Source organism: Chrysemys picta, chromosome 10 (assembly GCF_011386835.1).
Source record: "Chrysemys picta bellii isolate R12L10 chromosome 10, ASM1138683v2, whole genome shotgun sequence".
NCBI classification, from domain to species: Eukaryota; Metazoa; Chordata; order Testudines; family Emydidae; genus Chrysemys; species Chrysemys picta.
Genome location: NC_088800.1, coordinates 81,862,111 through 81,881,888, shown reverse-complemented (window position 1 = coordinate 81,881,888; position 19,778 = coordinate 81,862,111). Strand labels below are relative to the sequence as shown.

At 49.0% G+C, this 19,778-nt stretch overlaps 1 protein-coding gene across 5 annotated transcripts in view; it reads right to left on the bottom strand.

The window, feature by feature from the left end:
- SLC5A10 (solute carrier family 5 member 10) overlaps positions 1-15,841 on the bottom strand; it is a 91,215-nt gene extending 75,374 nt beyond the window's left edge. Inside the window, exons 1-5 of one of the 5 annotated variants that reach the window (XM_024102342.3) lie at positions 15,671-15,840; positions 12,766-12,837; positions 10,204-10,308; positions 9,497-9,556; positions 8,531-8,635 (exon numbers count right to left, since the gene is read on the bottom strand). In XM_024102342.3, the coding sequence (XP_023958110.2) occupies positions 8,531-8,635; positions 9,497-9,556; positions 10,204-10,308; positions 12,766-12,837; positions 15,671-15,784 (456 nt within the window). In that variant the 5' untranslated portion in view covers positions 15,785-15,840. Of the gene's footprint in view, positions 1-8,530; positions 8,636-9,496; positions 9,557-10,203; positions 10,309-12,765; positions 12,838-15,670 lie in introns of all 5 variants that reach the window. The other 4 variants (XM_005289186.4, XM_024102344.3, XM_065560213.1 and 1 more) reach the window with 4 other exon arrangements.
- Positions 15,842-19,778: the final 3,937 nt, after the last annotated feature.

The following is a 19,778-nucleotide window of genomic DNA, read 5'->3' as shown; positions in this document are numbered from 1 at the left end:
GCCACTAGATGGGACAGAACACCACACCCAGGAGGTGTGTGAGTTACACAAGCAGCCAGTGTAATCTCCTTGTCTAGGCCAGTTCCTTTACAACTGGATTCTGCGTGAGTCAGAGACCAGTTGAGACTCACCAGTAATAACAATGCAGGGACAGTAAATCTTTGAGGAGTCACAGCTTTAGCAAAGAAGAGACATGGGGCGGGGAGTGACTCTTAGAACTTGAGACACCAAGCCCAGGCATGGAGAGAAACACCAAAATAATAGCAAAGGTTTCAAGACACACGGCTATAATCTGTGCCCAGCAGGGAGAACCCAATGAGTGACTTGAAGGTGCAAAGTTCATCTTCTTTAGAATCCTCTGGCCGGTATTATGCAGGTCAGACCAGATGATCACAACTGTCCTTTCTGGCCTTCACATCCAGGAATGAATTTGTAGGTCAACAGCCATTACAAGCTGCACAATTAGATATTTGAGCTCCAAATCCAAGGGAAGCCAGGCAAATCAACAAAGCCTCCTAGCAACTACCTAGGTCCTCAATGGGAAAGAGGACCAGGGAAGAGAGGGCAGCTCTGCCCTCTGGAGAGAGATGTGGCATCACACAGTGCTAGCTGTCAAATAATGGAGGTTCCATACTTGCATTTCTTCACAGTTACTCCTGATGCCGGCAGAGTTTCAGCCCATGACTGACATTAGTGGGCTGGCGCTGAACCTCTGGAAACAGCTGTTTCCCATGGGAAAGACTGAATGGCTGTGTCGGATAAAGGCAGGATCAAATTAACTCAGATATCCCAGTCCTACAAGCCGAAGAATCTCCTGTATTTTCAAGTGGCCCTCAGAGTTTGCCACTCCACTCCCCACCACCAAGAAACCACAGGCCACCACAGCTCTGAAACAGTCCACACGTTTTCAAACTCCGCCTGTGATCCCTCACAATACATGGGCAGTTGTGGGACACTCTGCAGAACCATCGGGTCCCAAACTATGGCACTCCTCCATCCTCCCATGCAGGTTTGGGGGGCCCCCTCTCTGGACACAAGGAAAACATACGTTCAGCTCCCAGAAACATGGCAACAGCACACCTGGGGATCTGCCTGACAGGTCACAACAGAACTTGAAGATACCCGGCTCCCATGGCAAAGGAGTCCTTCTAAAGCTATCATGCCTCTGCCCAATTCAAGAACTTTGGCCTATGGAGTCAGTTCTTGCTGGGACGCGCAGTGGGTTAACATATGAACCTCTCATCCCTCCAAGCCAGGGCTCCCTACCAGGGGACTGTCTGTTATCATGAATATATCCAGCGCAGCTAGCAGTCTGCCTAGAACAGCAGTCCCCAAACTTTTGAGGGGTTTGCGCCCCCCCATACCCGTCTGCACCCCTCGCCCCCGCTCCCATCGGAGCCAGGAGCAGGACCGTGGCTCCGGAGGGGATGTTGACAGGGGCAAGGGGGCTGAGGATGGGGCCGCAGCTGGGGCAGAAGCAGAGCCGCAACTGGGCTGCAATGGGGGCTGGCAGCTGGGCTCTGCTCCCAGCCCCACCCCCAGCCTTGGCCCCGGGCCGGGAATGGATCTGCAGCCAGCAGCCGAGGATGGGGAAGAAGGGAGGGGCAAGACCAGGAGTGGAGACGCGCCAAGGGTGGGACCAGGGCCAGGCGTGGGGCCGGGAGCTGGGGATGCAGCTTGGAGCGGCACCGGAGCAGAGCTGGAGGCGGGGAGGGGCTGAGTGACGTTCCCCACACACACACATAGGGGCTGGCCCGGGCCCTGCCAGACCCCCCAGACGTTCCTCCGCGCCCGCCTGGGGGTGCCTCACAGTTTGGGGACCTCTGGTCTAGAACAAGATAACCACTGTCCCAGCATGTCTAATAGGTCCCCTGATTGTTATTGCTGCTTCCTTGTGTGAGTTGGGAAGTGCTCAGGTACTACACTAGATATGCAGAGAGGACAGAGTCTCCATTGGCTCTCTCTGCTCCAGACTCTTGACCAGGAACGTGGAGGAGATCTTTCCTGGGCAGTACACAGAAGTGGCATGAGTGAGGAAAGGCTCCTAGGACACAATCTACTAGATACTGAGGGACTAAAATGGCCAAACAGTACAAATGATCTGACAGCCCAAAGCACCTTACACACTTAACTGATATTGACACTATACCTAAAGGGATCACATTACCCACCAATGAAATGCAGCCACCTCTGAAGCAAAACACAGCAGCTGTTCAACAACACAAAGCAACACTTTGTGACTCGGTTTGGGCAGGAAAGAAAGTTCACATATCCAGCTGAAAGTGCCAGGGGAATGTAGGGAGCCTGGATGCAACTACCTGAGCTGAAATTTGGCCAAGCCACCAGGATAACCACCCCTAATTTCTGAAAAAGTGCCCCAGGGTCGTTAGTGACAATGAGTGGCCAAGATTGTGGTTTTACAGAATTATAGAGCTGTCGGGCTGGAAGAGGCCTCGAGAGGTCATCTAGTCCAGCCCCCTGCACTGAGGCAGGACCAAGTAGACCTAGACCCGCCCTGACAGGGGATTGTCCAACCTGCTCTTAAAAACTTCCAGTGATTCTACAGCCTCCCTTAACTACCCTTCAAGTTAGAAAGTTTTTTCTAATCTCTCACCTAAATCTCCCTCACTGCAAATTAAGCCCCTTATTTCTTGTCCTAGTCTGAGTGGACATGGAGAACTATTGATCACCATCCTCTTTATAACAGCCCTTAACTTATTTGAAGACTGTTATCAAATCCCCCATCGGACTTCTCCAGACAACCAGGCCAGGTTTCCTCACAGGTCACGGATTCTAAACCTTTTGTCATTTGTGTTGCTCTCCTCTGGACTCTCTCGTTTGTCCACGTCTTTCCTAAGGTGTGAATCCCCAAATGGACACAGTTCTCCAGCTGAGGCCTCCACAGTGCAGAAGAATTACCTCCCCCACTTACCTACGACACTCCTGTTAATACACCCCAGAATGACATTAACCTTTTTTGCACCCGCATCACATTGCTGACTCATATTCAATTAGGGATCCACTACAATCCCCTGGTCCTCTTCAGCAGTGCTACCACACAGCCAGTTATTCCCCATTTCGTAACTGTGCATGTGATTTTTCCTTCCTTAGTCCTTTGCACCTGCCTTTACTGAATTTCATTTTGTGGATTTCAGACCAATCCTCCAGTTTATCAAGATCATTTGAATTCTAGTCCTGTCCTCCAAAGTGCTTGCAACCCCTCCTAGCTTGGCATCATCCACACATGTTATAAGCATACTCACCACTCCATTGTCCAAGTCATCAATGACAGTACTAAATAGTACCGGACCAGGACTAACTCCTGTGGGACCCCACTAGATACATCCTCCCAGTTTGAGAGCGAACCATGGATACCCGCTCTCCGAATACAGTCTTTCAACCAGTTGTTCACCCACCTAGACCACATGTCCCTAGTTTGCTTATCAGAATGTCACTAATCTCTTACCCAAAAGACAGCACCTCCCTCAGCACCCTAGCGTCATACTGGAGTATGGATTCTGGGCCAACTCACGGGGAACGGCACTTTCGAGTGAGTCCCCAGCACCACTCCTGCTGGTTCTAGATGCTCGGGGAAGCATACATGCAGGGAGAATGATGTCCCTGATGTCCTTAAACAGCAACACCTGAAAGAACAGCACCATTTAGAACAATGAGCTGTTTAAATTATAATCAGCAAGGCAGCACTTGAAGGTTCCAGCCAAACTCAGGGCCGCACCACGCCAGGGACTGTGCAGACACAGCAAGAGACTGTTCCTGGCTCAGACTAAAGAGCGGGAGAGGAAAAAAGTGGCCCCAAAAAGGGGCCCACCCAAAGTCACACAGCAGGTCAGCAGTAGTGCTGGGAAGAGAAGCCGGGTCTCCTGATTCCCAGTCTAGTCCTCGCTCCACTGGCCCAGTACCATTCAGTGCTACCTTAATCAAAGGGCAGTTACTGATTGAGGAGTTTCAGTGACATCACATTTCCTTGCTAGTGCTTTTCCTCTTTGGAGAGCAAGGCTCCTTCCAGGAGACGGGCAGGCCCGGGCTGCCGTGGTTGGTGGATTCCTCACCACTAAGTACTGGCGCCGCAAGCCTTATTTTAAGGAACTTCTGGACACGGGCATCCTTATCTCGCTGAACAGGAGAGCAAGGATACAGTGCACTCAGAACCAGGCCCCAAACCAGCCTGGGGGCTCCTGGAAGCAAATCCAGGGACTGAGCCTTTTTGGAGGAAAGCCGCGGCAGTGTTGGGGAATGCCACGCGGGCAGGGAGTGGGGCAGCAGTCACCACCCAGAGCGGAGTGGGCAGAACACACAGAGCTAGGTTGCCAGTTTGGGTGGATGTATCCCTGGAGGTTTCATCACATGACATCATTTTAATTAAAGATTAATCTTTAATGCCTGGAGACTCCAGGACAAAGCCTGGAGGGTTGGCAAGACTACACAGAGCGGGCACAAGCGTGAACTGGTTGTGAGCGCCCCCTGGTGGGGGAATAGCTACATTTCACCAGTAACATCCCTTGGTACAGTGCTTCACAGACCCTGCGACGCTGTGCGAGTGGCTTCTTGTTTCACCTGTACACATGCCAAGACCTCGTCAGATCCAGGCATTAGATCAGCCAATCCCTATCCCAGGAGGCCACGTGGGATTGGCCCCCTAGAGCAGCAGTTCCCAAACTTTAACCACCCGTGAACCCCTTTCACTAAAATGTCAAGTCTCGCGAACCCCCTCCTAAAAATGAATATTTCCAGGGATTTTCTCCTTTACCGGAGTATAAATGATAAAAGCCGTGATCTTGGAAATAAACAATTTGTTTTTCTGACATTCTTATTACACACTATTTATTATCAGAGGGGTAGCCGTGTTAGTCTGAATCTGTAAAAAGCAACAGAGGGTCCTGTGGCACCTTTGAGACTAACAGAAGTACTGGGAGCATAAGCTTTCGTGGGTCAGAACCTCACTTCTTGCATCTGAAGAAGTGAGGTTCTGACCCACGAAAGCTTATGCTCCCAGTACTTCTGTTAGTCTCAAAGGTGCCACAGGACCCTCTGTTGCTTTTTACACTATTTATTATTATTTATCATTATAGTGTTTTTGTTACATTATGAAAATGGCAACACTCTTCCAGGATCTCACTTTCGTAGCCTGTATCACTTTGAATAAGCCTGTTATAAGACCAGGCTCCTAGGTTTCATCAAGAAGTATCAGATGTGAAACAGCAGGAAGATATTTAAGAAGCCAACTCAAAGAGTTCCTCCTACACAAACATTCAGGTCTTGAGCAGTCCAGGCAAACAACGCACGTTACAACAAAGCTTAAACTTGTTCATCATAATTTTAAAAACAAGACTAGCTGCCTATTTCATTTTAAAAACAGCAAAAGATATCCACCTCCCTTTCCATTTCTTAGAAGGAGTTTTGAAGTTTAAATCTCCTCAGTGTGATAGAGATGCTGGCTTGGATCTGCTTCGCTCTTGGAAGTCCAGGGGCTCCGGGAGGCTGCTGGCCCCGTGCTGCCCGCGGTCCCTAGGGAAAGCTCTGTCCGCCATTAGGGAATTTTTTCCCCCCCGAGAATCCCCTGTAACATTTCGCGAACCCCACTTTGGGAACCACTGCCCTAGAGCACATTTCTTCCTCCATTCTGCACCTGAGCTATTTGTTTCCTCTCTGGGGGGTGCAGGATTGATGTGGCTCAGATCTAAGTCCCCCCCTTGCTGCCTGCAGTCCCAGGTCACTCTGCAGTAGGGTTGCCAACCTTCCAGGATCGACCTGGAGTCTCCAGGAATTAAAGATTAATCTTTCATTAAAGATCATGTCATGTGATGAAACCTCCAGGAATACATCCAACCAAAACAGGCAACTCTACTCTGCACCTTGGGCCTGGCCCCTGGGTGTGATGCTCCAGGCTGGTGTCATCAGATTACAGGTCAATTTACACCCAAGAAACTCACGACACACCAAGCAGCTCAGGAGAGTGAAGAGAGAAGTTCTGTGTGAGTCTAGAAACCTCTAGAAACCCTGAATAAGGACAGGACTCAGCTATACCCTGTGGGAATCAGACACTTCGTGCAGGTGTTTGGACCATCCACTGGAATGCAATAAAGCTACCTCTCCCTGCAACTCCATTTTATCGGATGATTCCAAAACCCCAGGGCAAGGATCTTGTTCTTAATTAAACTCTACAGGTCTTTAGCTTAATTCCCACTGAGCCCTGTTGGTTTCTTCCCTACTGCATTGACATTCACAGCTACATTTTTCCACAAGATGAGCAGGAAGTGTCACTGCTTGAGAAGTGACAGGCGAGGGAGAGGGGAATTCAGTTCCTCAGTCCCATTTCCCTCTTTGCTGAAGCTGCCAAGAATGGGCCAGTTAGCGCTGAGCATGTTGTGGGTTCGGGATCCTAATCTCTGTCCATCAATCTCTCCACATCATCGCAAATGTGCCTCTCATTTGGAAGACGAAGTACCAAACGTCCTAGTTATTAGGACTGAGCGTCTTCTAAGGGCTGGTCGTCACTAAGTATGACGCGAGTGTTGCCCCAACCCAAATTCTGTCCACACACAAAAATCTCTAGCTCATGTTAAGTGGTGCTTTGAGCTCGAGCTAGCTGGTCCCCGAGGGATGGACTGAAACTGAGTGCTGCTGACTCTAGATTCGTGGCTACCAAACTGTGGCACATGTCCCGCTGAGGGCACGTGAGACATCTCTGGGGGGTTTGCGGGAGAAATTGTGTAATGGTGGATTTATTATTTTATTTATTGTATTTTCATAATAGGCGACTCAGATGATGCTTTACAATTCTGTGGGAATTTGTTATATAAAATACAGTAGTTAATTTACTTCAGGATGTACCAATGAGAACACAGAGACACGGACGTATGAAGCCCTCCCCTCCAATCACCGTGGGTTCAGGTGCCCAGCACCTGTCCAATCTGAGCTCAGAACCTAGGGAGGGGGTTGATAATATACACAGCGCACTATCACTGTATCTGTACGTACATAACAGTGAAATATGCACAGATGGCTAAAGCCAGGAAGTGTGAAGAATCATAGAATATCAGGGTTGGAAGGGACCTCATGAGGTCATCTAGTCCAACCCCCTGCTCAAAGGAGGACTAATCCCCAGACAGATTTTTTCCCCCCAGATCCCTAAACAGCCCCCTCAAGGATTGAGCTCACAACCCTGGGTTTAGCAGGCCAACGCTCAAACCACTGAGCTATCCCTCCCCTTGAAGAAGAACATACAAAGGATCAGTGATGAGAGGGGTAGGGGTACATGGGCCGCTGGTAGATTTGGAAGGGGGTACGCAACAAGAAAAGTTTGGGAACTTCTGCTCTAGAGCTAGTGATGCAGTGGGGACACAGCAGCTGGAGGTAGAACAACTCCTCAGCCGCTAACCCAATCATTCTGTTCATCCCATCACTCAGGGTAGCCACTCACTGCAGTGACGGGAAGGGTTCTCCCAGCAGTTAACGTGTCTCTCCGAGATGCAGTAGCTAGAATTCTCCCATCAACCTAGCGCTGTCTACGCCAGCGGGATCAACTTAACTGTTTAGTGTAGACCTGGCCTAGCTGTTGGCGTACAGACAACCCCTCATTGGTTCCCAACTCTTCTAACTCCTGTGTGCTCAGCTCCGCCTCCTCCATGACCTCCAACAGCTGCTTTTATAGCAGGGGTTCTCAAACTGGGGGTCAGGACCCCTCAGGGGGTCATGAGGTTATTGCATGGGGGGTCGCGAGCTGTCAGTCTCCATCCCAAACCCCACTTTGCCTCCAGCATTTATAATGGTGTTAAATATGTTAAAAAGTGTTTTTAATTTATAAGGGGGGGGTCGCACTCAGAGGCTTGTTGTGTGAAAGGGGTCACCAGTACAAAAGTTTGAGAACCACTGTTTTATAGCATCCCCTGGGCTCCCTCCCAGACAGGGCCGGCTCCAGGCACCAGCCGACCAAGCACGTGCTTGGGGCGGCACCTTGGGGCGGGGCGGCGCTCGGGTTTTTTTTTTTTTTTTTTTTTTTTTTTGGTTCGGTGGAGCAACGCTGGAGGGGTTTGTTTGTTTGTTTTTGTTTCCACCGGGCGGTGCTCGGAGCGGGGGCTTGGGCGGCGTGGCGTTCGGGGGAGGCGGGGGCTTGGGCAGCGCGGAGCTCGGGGGGGCGGGGGCTTGGGCAGCGCAGCGCTCGGGGGGCGGGGCTTCAGGTGGCGCGGCGCTCGCGGGGGGGGTGTTACGGCAGGGCGGCGCTCTTTTTTTTTTGCTTGGGGCGGCAAAAAAGTTAGAGACGGCCCTGCTCCCAGAGTCCTGCTCTCCCTCAGTTCTCCCACCCTCTAGGGCCTGAGTGCCAAGTTAAGTCTCCACTTGCTGGAAATCAAATCCCTAAACGCCATCACAGCAGCCAAGCCCCCGCCCGGACGGGTTTGATTGTTTGCATGGCTTTTCCCCAGGTGTTCAGTGGCAGAGAGCGCCAGACAAATGCCCTCTGGGACACCGTGTTTCAGAGCCCTCAGTGCCATACAGAGTCCTGGCTACTCACCGATATTTTGGTGAAGACAGAGAGCAGGAGTGACAGGGCAGAGAGGTACATCCGGATTCTCTCCCCTCCAAACCGTCTCTGGAGATACTCCGGCATGGTGACGATCTGAGCGGCAGAGACGCAGGGGTCACTGCACGGCACGGCAGCCCCCTGCCACAGGCAGCTGCAGCCCAAGTCAGAACGGGGAAGTACCGGGAGGGCTAATGGGAGCTTGAACAGAGCCCAGGAATTATGGCTGCACTCCCTCTTAACCCAGGGGAGGAAGGGGCTTTGTGAAGAGCTTGGCACCCTCAGGCAAACACAGCTTTTGCCTCCACAAAGGGTACATGCCACCCAGCACGCAGGCACACTCTGCACTCCAAAGGGCACCAGCAGGCAGGCTATGTGGCTAGGAGAGGGGCTTGGTCCTAGGCAGGGAGGAGCTCGCTAGGACTCCATCCCTCTGGCTTCTCGTAGGGCCCTGCACAAAGCCAGTCTGTCTGGGGTCTTATACCCCTTGCTAAAGCTATAAAGCCCCTCAGCCTCTAAGATCCTGACATTAACCAATGAGTTAAGAACTGAGCTCGGCTTACAAGTGGGAGGCCTGATTTCATTGCAGGCACCACGGCAACACCACAAAGTAATTGTTAATATCAATACGATCAGAAATAGGAACATGGCTAATATCACCACCTCAGGGAGGAATCAGCGTTTGCAAAAAATGAGCTGTGCCACTTGTGTGCACGCACATACCCCACTGCTCTCTCCTGGGCGGAACCAGAACTGCCCAGGTGTGTGTCATGGACCCCATCCTGCAGGCTGGTGGGGTCTATTTCCCACCGGCTCAGGCAAAGAGAGCAGAGTTCACCCAGGGTTAGGGTTCACACAGATCCTGCCCTGAGTCGCAGCCAGCCAGTGACAGTATCTGGTAATGGCTATGAAAGTGGGGCTGTCCGGCTGTGTCCGGTATACTCCGACTGTACTTACCCCCGAGGAGATGTAGACTGGTACAAACACCCAGGCCAACGCCAGCAGGACATAGGTAGCCTATGGAGAAGCAGGGGCACAGCAGAGTCTGATCAATCACTGTTCTGTCGGGCCTCCAGCTTAATGTTAGCAACGTCACTGGGTCCCTGCAGGAGGCCTGAGCTAGGCCCAGCCCCACCTCAAGATGCACACTCAGATCTCCACGGGCTCTGTGGAGCATGGGTGTGTCTGAGGGTGGGATACAGAACTCCCCTATGGACACTCCCCATCTCAGCGCTTAGCACCTGGCATTTCTGACTCCACAGGTTACCAGAGATATCATGTTAACTCCTTAAGGCCTTACGTTAATGCAGAGCCCAACCCCCTAGTGGAGAAATGCTTGGAAAACCAGGGAGCCTTTTTCTGGGCTACCAATTTGCCATAATATCCCCAGTCCGGATGTCTGCCGGGGTTGGACTTGGGATCTCTGGATCCGGAAGCACGGGCTACCAGGGCATGAACTAAGGCACCAGGTACCTCAGCAGGCTCCTAAACATCTATATGTGGCCCCACCTATAGAGGGATACCGAGAGCTTAGCATGGGTTACACATATTTTCCCCATCAGCCCTAATGGGGTTATGTGCAAATGCCCCATTAGGTGGGTAAGGCTTTGTCTGTCCCAGGTGGCTCCAGTGACCGATTAGCGTAATAAGGCAAAGTGACTCACATTCCATTCAAAGCCAGCGACGGCAATTCCCCCAGCAGCTCCAGTCCCAGCCAGTCCAATAAAGAGCCCTGATCCTTCACTGCTGGCAAAGAGGGAGGCTCCAATCTGCAGGCCAAAAGCAAGGAGGCGCATTAGCACGCACAGCTTAGCTAGGCATTGACGTCTTTGCTATGTATCCCCTAGGGTGAGCCTGGTTGCTTGCTTATATATCTTCTCTTATGGGCTTGAGTTTTTCTTTTAATAGATTTATAGATTTGGACTAGAGCATTCTTGGCCGTACCACAAGGATCCTACAGGTCACATCCTGTATGTTGAGCTAAAGCAAGTTAGCATTCATATGTTCGGGGCCTTTAGCCTAGGTAAGTGAGGATGAGTTAAAGCAAATTAGACCTTTGGCATAGATAGATGACTACCTAAGTTATGCCCTCTTTAAACTCAGCAGGTACACCACAAAGAACATGGAAATAACATGGTTAGTCAGAAATAAGAGATGTGAGGATGAGCTAGCTAATGGTCATGATAGGTATGAACATGCCAGCCGAGAGGGTAAGTGTACCCTGATATTTTGTGGGTGAGGAAATTAAGTTTGGACATGGAAGGTGGGCACAGTGGTCAGGCTCAATAAGATGGGCAAACCACCATGTATGTTAGTTGGTTAGTTTTAACTTCTATAGTCTTTCAATAGCTTTTCAGCTCTCTAGCTTCTCCTTAGTTCTGCACCTCCCAATCGAGACTTGAGGAACCTGGCCCATCGGACTCTCTTGGCATGCCAGAGGCGAGGCTGGTCCTTTGTCTCTTACCACCAGGGTACCAAGGGTGGGTGTGAGTGTGTTAATCTAGGAAGTTTTATGGTGTATAATACCACATGTACCTCTAGGACAATATTATTTCCTTTGTCATTCTGATTGATTACTTTTCCATTTGATCATTATTCCATTTATCTCCATCAAAGTCTCTGAGGCTGTATTTTGTTCTCAGTTGAGTCATACATCCCGAGAGTCCTTGCAAAACTCTGTGTAGCCTGATTCTGGGACAAGAACCTTATTATCTACTGCTCAGATCAACTGGCAAGCCTGTAACCCATATTATATCCACAAGAATATGAAACCCCTAAAATCAGGCAACAGCAAGCTCCGTCTATGCCGCCAACGGAACCGTGTTAGCCGAACGGGTTTCAAACAGGGCTCACCTGGATGGCACAGAGCAGGCTGCAGCGCCTGGCAAACTGCAAGGAGCCAGCTTGGCCACCAGGCATCTCCACGTAAGCTGGTGGGGCTGATCCACCAGCCAAAGACGGCAAAGCCATGCTCCGAACAAGGGCACCAGTCCAGCTCCTTTGCTGAGGGCTTTGCTCTACTGCCTCAGAAGCAAGGATCCAAAACAACACACCGCCACTCAAAGAATCTCATTGCCCCTCAGGGTCTACTGCCCCAGAGCCAGGAAGACTTGTATGATTTCCTGTAGTCAGCAGGCCTGTGAGGCACAATTACAGCTTCCAGTTTTAAAGGGACCGGGGGCTAGAAGAGGCGCCCTGAGACATGCACACTCAGCTAATCCTGAGCTCACTCGCAAGGCCGCTAACAGAATTTCTTGCTGTTGGGAGGCATGTGGGAGCCCAGGGCTTCCTTTCCTCATGCAAACACTTGTCAGAGAATCACACGTCATTGCATTTGCCGCAGTGCAGAAATGTCATTACCGGGGTATGCTGCCCAGACCTGAGCTGTAAGGAAAGGGTACGGGGAGGGGATCAGCCATCCTGCGTTTCTAGACAAGAACGAAATGCGGAAGGAATATATTGGTTGTAACAAATCTGGGGCCACCTAGGACTTTGTGGGAGTTACCACGCTGCCGTCATAACCGGGCACGGCTGCTTGGCAAAAGCGGGGACAGAATTCAGATCCTGCTGCTCCAAATGCCCCTACCCAAGCTTAGACTGGCCTACAGGGAAATCTCCTAGGAGACCACAGGGCTTGGATGCCCGTAAACCTTCTGAGCAGTGGTAGGTTAAGCACAGATCCCATTGATCTGGGGTCTGAGTCCTAGTTAGCAGGACCCAACAGATCACAGATCTTCTGAGGGGTAGCAGCGAAGAGGGACCCCACCACTGGAGAAATGAGACATAGCTCCAAGGCAGGCAGGGGTGAGCAGATGCTGGCTGCCTCCTGGTGGGAATCCAGTGTGTTCCTGTGTTATGCATTATGGGGCATGATCTGAGATGTCTGTTGATTCATTGCAAGGTGTTTGAATTGAGTGTATTACAAGAGGTACCCCATGTGGCAAGCCATGTACGGCGGCAGCTACATCCAGCAGAAGATTGCAACTCCCTGATATATGAAGAGTGATAATATTAGCTCCATCTCCCTGGGCACTGGAGGTGGGTAGATACAGCATGGGCCACCACTGCTCCGGAGACCCCGCTTCCCTCCTTTTCATAGGGGCAATGGCTCTGCAACAGAGGCCCAAGTGTGAGACCCGACTGCTGGGGACTGTCCTGCATAAAGAGACAGAAGAGAAGCCAGAGAGAGAGAGAGAGAGAGAGAGAGAGAGATGGCATCTACTTACAGGCCACCACGCCATGCTCCTGCCAGCAAGGAAGTAGCCACTGAGCGTATTCCTATTCACCCTGCATGAGGACTGAGAGGAAACGGAGATCAGCATGGAAAGAAAGCAGCCCTGCTCCCGTAAACCCATCCTGGAGAGCAACCAGGAGCCTTTGGATGGCTAGCAAGAGCCATGTGACTGAGGGATGATTATAAACACCACCACCTAGCTCTTATCTAGAGCTATTCGTAAGTACATTGCAAAGAGCTTTACACATGAGGGCCGCATCATTATCCCTATTTTATAGATGGTAAAGCTGAGGCAAAAAAACTTGCCCAAGTCTCCCAGCAGGCCTGCGCTAGAACCCAGGTCTCCTGAGTCCAAGTCAAGTGCGCTAGCTACTAGGCCATACGATTATACGACGCCTGTAGCAGCTCCCTGAGCAGGATAGAGCCAATCAGGCAAGAGTGGCCATGGACTCGTAGAGGATTGTCATATTCGGCCTCAGTGCGGAGCAGAAAGGCTTGGCCTGGATGTACCACCATCCTACAATGGATGGACTCAGACTTACTCACATCCAATGGCTGGAGGCCAACAGAGGCAGAGGACCCTGCCTACGCTGAGGTTTGATTCAACAACCCGGGAAGCCAACAGGAGTCCTCCTATGGACTGAAATGGATGTTTGAGCAGGCCCCTAATACTACCACAACTAATAGAGCTTCTCCTTTAGCTCAAGTGGGAGAGGGGTGTGCTTTCTTAAGCCATAGATCCTCCTACTAGGACATGGGTGTGTGTGGATTGACGAACAAACATATCAGACCCCAGACAGGTAGAACAGGCTGCTCAATTTGTTCCCATGTAGGAGACACTGTTCTGCTCTAACTTGGCCTCTACTCGTGTCTCGCTGAGCAATTAGCATCATAAAAATAGAAAGAATGATTTCCCGTTAAGGATTATGTAGGGGCGGTAAAAACCTTTGCAAATGCATCTATGTCTGTTAAAGCAGGATCTATTGGACTGACTCCCTCTGGCCACACCTGCCATGTGTCCTGGCCTTCTTAAGACTCAGCCATGCAAGGCGCTGAGTACTCCAGCCCCAGTCCTGCAAAACACTTAAGCACATTGTGACAAAGTTCCTCCTCTATCTTGGTGGGTCCTGCGCTTATTGGCGGATTTTCTTGCCTCAGAGATTCACCATGTGGGTTGGGGAACAGCCCAGAGACCTTCCCTTCTGGAAGAACCCACAGTCCAGGTCAATTGGGAGGTTTGGGGGGAACCCGGGCCCACCCTCTACTCCGGGTTCCAGCCCAGGGCCCTGTGGACTGCAGCTGTCTATAGTGCCTCCTGTAACAGCTGCATGACAGCTACAACTCCCTGGGCTACTTCCCCATGGCCTCCTCCAAACACCTTCCTTATTCTCACCACAGGACCTTCCTCCTGGTGTCTGATAATGCTTGTGCTCCTCAGTCCTCCAGCAGCACACCCTCTCACTCTCAGCTCCTCACACTCCCACCACAAACTGAAGTGAGCTCCTTTTAAAACCCAGGTGCCCTGATTAGCCTGCCTTAATTGATTCTAGCAGCTTCTTCTTAATTGGCTCCAAGTGTTCCAATTAGCCTGCCTGCCTTAACTGGTTCTAGCAGGTTCCTGATTACTCTAGTGCAGCCCCTGCTCTGGTCACTCAGGGAACAGAAAACTACTCATCCAGTGACCAGTATATTTGCCCTCTACCAGACTCCCGTACCCCACTGGTCTGGGTCTGTCACAACATGCTTAACTTTAAGCATGCAAATCCAGTGAACATCTTTCAGCCAGCATTTCTCAATGAGAGCAATTAGAAATAATCCTTAGCTCTTAAAGTCAAAGGCATAAGGGAAAAATACCATAAAAGCAATCTGTCCAGGGGCTGTTTAACATATCTTTGCTTTATATATTGGTTGTAGTATTTTGACACCTACAGAGTATAGTCCTGGGCACACTGGAAATAAGATTAGATAGGTAGCCCAATCGATCTCTTAGCAGCACCTGAAATAAAAGGCTCCACTATGCCAGGGACGGAAGGTGCGGGTCTGTACAATTATGAATGGGAGGAGAGGTGACCATGAAACCAATTCTGTACTAAAAAGTGGGTCATGCTCTGAAAAAATCTGAGAATCTCTCAGGCTTCTTCCAGGTAAGCACCTCCAGTTACGTCCCAGGAGCAACAGATCCCAGCAGACATACTCCCAGGCACGCTCCTTTTTCACATGTTCTGAAAGCTGCAAGATTCACATTCTAGTTGGGCTGACTCAGTCCTTTCTAGGCAGATAAACTGAGCTCTCTGCAGTTTGCTGGGGTGGGGTCTCTCTGAGAAGATTTGAGAAGCCAAGACATTTTTTAATAAGAGTAGGAGCTTTCCCTGGGCCAAAATTTCCCCTCTCCACCCTGTTGTGGCGCAGGATACGTAGGAGCAGGCTGATTATCAAGGTGCTCAGCAACCCCTGGTAATCAAACCGCAGCTTTCTGCGATCCACCAGAGAGGTCTGGGGCCCAATCTGGCAACCCCATCTCACATAAGGATCCCTTTTTAATTGTTTGAGAACTACTAGGTTGCAGGATCAGGAGTGTAGACCCTTATCTTGCAATCCAAGCCAGGTGGGTGGACCCGATTGCAGGATCAGGGCCTTAGTTTGCAAAGCACTTTGGGAACCTTTGGGATGGAGTGAGTGGAAGCTAAGTACCCGCAGCACCTCGCAGGCGCAAGTCCAGAAAGGCGCGTTGCTAAGGTGCAATAGTAAAATAAAACAATTAACTAATGAGGATTTCAGAAACAAGGTTCCCAATCCTTTCAGGTGGCACCTGAGAAGCCAGTCCTGAGAGAGGAGACAGAAATTGCAAAGATTTAAAGTACATAACAGCAAATTAAACAAACAAAAAACCCTCTTACCCATATTCCCACAGCCACGTTCAAGGCAAAATAAGCCACGATGACAAGAATGTCAGCAACATTGAACGGCTGCAGAGGGGTAACTGATCCAGCGGTGGAATTGTCACCCATCATCCCGACGCTTCCTGCCCAGCCCCAGAGAAAGCAGTAGAGTGTCAGAGAGACAATCACTGACTTGGTAACTGATTAGCTTGCCACTTGCGGGAATTGATCATTAAACAAGCCAGAGCTGGGATTTTCGCTTGGCGAAGTAGTTTGTGTGGACAGACGGGTTGTCAAAGTACAGCCCGGCTTCTGCCTCCCTCCCTCTTTCTGCTAACATATGGCTGCTTAGAGCTCCAGGAACCCAAAGCCAAGTCCAGGGAGTTAGGCAGTGGTTGAGCTGCAAACATGATTTCTGGCTGTCTGCAATCAACAGAACGTAAACTGGCTCCACTTATGCCCAGCCTTGAATTGCGATGCCCTGAGAGCGATAATCTTGGAGGCATGTTCCTCAGGTATTTAACCATGGGCTTTACTTTGCTGTTTCTCAAGGCAGAGCACGATTTAGTCATTCTCTCCTTCTTCACTCTGTTTCCAAGGGGAGGAGGACAGCTTATGTGACAGAACAAAGGAGATATTACAGGCAGCAATGACCTGAGCTAAACGTGTCCTGCTTTAGCTTCAGACCACTGGATCTCACATTGTGGTCCCGTTGACATACAGAATGAAATGTTTTGGCTGCTATGGGGAGCAGTGGGTCTCAGAGCATCTCTCTCTCACAAAGTGATCCACAGAACAATAAAGTATGAAACAGAGCAGACAGTGCAATGGCACTAGAACAACCATCAAGGGTTTTGTCGAAGACTCATTTCTCAATGAATGTTTCTGCTGATGTGATAATCCCCTCCAGAGTACAGTTGTGGGAGAATAAGTGTGCTAAGGCCAACATTTTCAAATTTGGGTGCCAACAGCTAAGCCTCTAAATAAATAGGCTGAATGTTACGGGGGTGGAGAACTTCTGGTGGCCATTGACTTTACTGGTTTGAAAACATTGTTCTGGGACCACACATTTCCCTCCAGCACTACATTCCGTGGTTGTAAGATTTACCATGGGAGTATTGTGATATCACAAAAGGCTAAAGGTGAAACCAGCAGCAGCCGCAAAGACACAACTTCTCTTCGCTCACAACACCCTGGCAATTGCCATGGTAGGAAAGCAAAACCACACACATTTCATGAGTCTGTCACAATTTCACTTGAAAATGACAGGGCCCCGAAATCAAACTTTGTGGATTCCTTTGTCATAAAAGGACAGTCAAAGTAAAGCCAAGGGATCAGACACACTAACAGAGTCCCGAAGTCCAGTCTGCAGCCATCTTCAATTCTACTACGGAGCTGCAGTTTGAAGACACTACAAATGCCAGACCACACCACTCCGTCTCCATTCCGCTCAGAGAGCAGATCAACTAGATTTCTGTGCCTCTTCTCCACTCCAGCTACTTTCCCCCCCAAGAGGATGGGGCTCCAAATACCAGTTCCTGTATTAAAAGGACCAGTCTTTCCATTTGATTCACCCTGAGCCTCATAAATACATACAATATTCATTTTCTGCCCTGAACGGTTGAGTACTGCATTGCTGTGCACAGGAATGACCGATAGAGGTGACTATAGTTTAGTGCGGAGTAATGCCCATAGATAGGACTGCAAGATTATAATGAGAAATGCTTGCTCTCCTATAGGTGTGATAACACTTATTAATCAAACTGTTTTATGCTTTGAATGCTTAGCCAACAGACTCCGTTTTACTTAAGATAGTGCTGTACATTATAATCAGATACCTTAGGGTTTAATTAATAAAGTGTAGAGCAGTTACTCATCTGAATAGATTATCAGACCATCTTTCCAACACTTTGACATAGTCACTGAAGTGCCTAGGGTATTTGCGACTCACTTCTGTAAATGTTTGTGTGCATACTCTTCCTGTTTGATTAAGTTTTAACAGGCCATACCCTTGCTGGCCAATTACTATATAACCTGCATTAATACACTTCGAGCCCATGTAAGTGTTACTATGTCAACTTGGTGTAACTAGTAACACCGCTAAACTGCTTAATAATCTACTTTTGTTAAAATATAACCTAGGTACAATGCTGTATTTTGACATCTGCCACATTTCCGGACAGGAAATACAGAAATCAAATTTAGAGATAACAACCTTATAAAAGATAACCTCACAGGGTTATCACTGATTGCAGTAATATTTGACACAAAGGGATTTCCAAGTTTAAAAGCAAATAGAATTTGGCTTTATACTGCATCTCATCTACTCAATATACCTTACAAGGCAAATGGTAATGGACTGACTGCTTGCAAATACAGAATTCTAACCTCAGCAAAGGCTCATTCATGCCCTTCGATGTTAGGAAGGCCTCTCTCTCTTTGCTGGAGAGAAAGTGACAGCAAAGGTCATCTTTCACTTCTCTCTGGCACTGCCAAAGACTGTTTGCAGCCATTTTCAAGGCATAATAAATTAGAGATTGGCCTGAAACAAACCCCCAGATTCAAATTCCAAACTCATTCTCCCTCTTACTGGTCAAAACAAGTCCCTAGATGCAAATACAACTAACTTGGGAGCTCAAAATCCAGGTCCAAATCCAAAATTTACCATCGCAGGTAAATCTATTATAGGAGGGCTGGTAGCACCACCTATTAGGATTGCCTGACACTTCCCATTATAAATCCCTATTTTGGGTTGCTTGGAAAGATTAGATTTTTATCAGCAAATGCTGGTAAACGTCAATTTCACTGTAAACACACAAACCAATGAAAAAAATATCTCCTAAGATAACAATCATAATTAACAGATAGGCAAAGTAAGAAAAATGATGCCTGAACTTAGAGTTTAAATTCGCGCAGGGCCAGGTAGGCAGGCAGAGCTTCAGAGTCTCAATGCGTGGATGAGACGATGGCGTAGAGAGGAGGGGTTTAGATTTATTAGGAACTGTGGAAACTTTTGGGATGGGAGGAGCCTATACAGGAGAGATGGGCTCCACCTAAACCAAAGTGGATCCAGGCTGCTGGCGCTTAACATTAAAAAGGTTGCAGAGCAGTTTTTAAACTAAGAGATGGGGGAAAGCCGACTGCTTCAGAGGAGCACGTGGATCGGACAGAGACTTCTCTTAGAGGAGAGTCTATTGATAGAGATTCTCTAGGTTTTTAGTCAGGAGGAGAGGATGGATGAGGATAATGTAAGGGCCAGATCAGATGAGAAACATTCACATAAAAAAGAATCTGACACATCAGAAAAGGGCAGACAAATAAACAGTGACAAGTTTTTAAAGTGCTTGTACACAAATGCTAGAAGTCTAAATAAGAAGATGGGTGAACTAGACTAGAGTGCCTCGTGTTAAAGGAGGATATTGATATAATAGGCATCACAGAAACCTGGTGGAGTGAGGACAATCAATGGGACACAATCATTCCGGGGTACAAAATATATCAGAAGGACAGAACAGGTCGTGCCGGGGATGGGGAGTGGCACTATATGTGAAAGAAAATGTAGAATCAAATGAAGTAAAAATCTTAAATGAATCCACATGTTCCATAGAATCGCTATGGATAGTAATTCCATGCTCTACTAAGAATAGAACAGTAGGGATCTATTATCGACCACCTGACCAAGACCGTGATAGTGACTCTGAAATGCTAAGGGAGATTAGAGAGGCTATCAAAATAAAGAACTCAATAATAGTGGGGGATTTCAATTATCCCCATATTGACTGGGAACATGTCACCTCAGGACGAAATGCAGAGACAAAATTTCTCGATACTTTAAATGACTGCTTCTTGGAGCAGCTGGTACAGGAACCCACAAGGGGAGAGGCAATTCTCGATTTAGTCCTTAGTGGAGTGCAGGATCTGGTCCAAGCGGTAACTATAACAGGACCATTTGGAAATAGTGACCATAAAACAACAACATTTAACATTCCTCAGTGGGGTCCTTTAAGCTTCATGACTCTCATACATTATCTAAACTGTGTATAAACTCACCACTACTCCTCCCTCCAGAGTATGCCAAACCTGCTCAAGGCTCCTGGTACAAGCACAATTCAAGGGCTTGGTGATT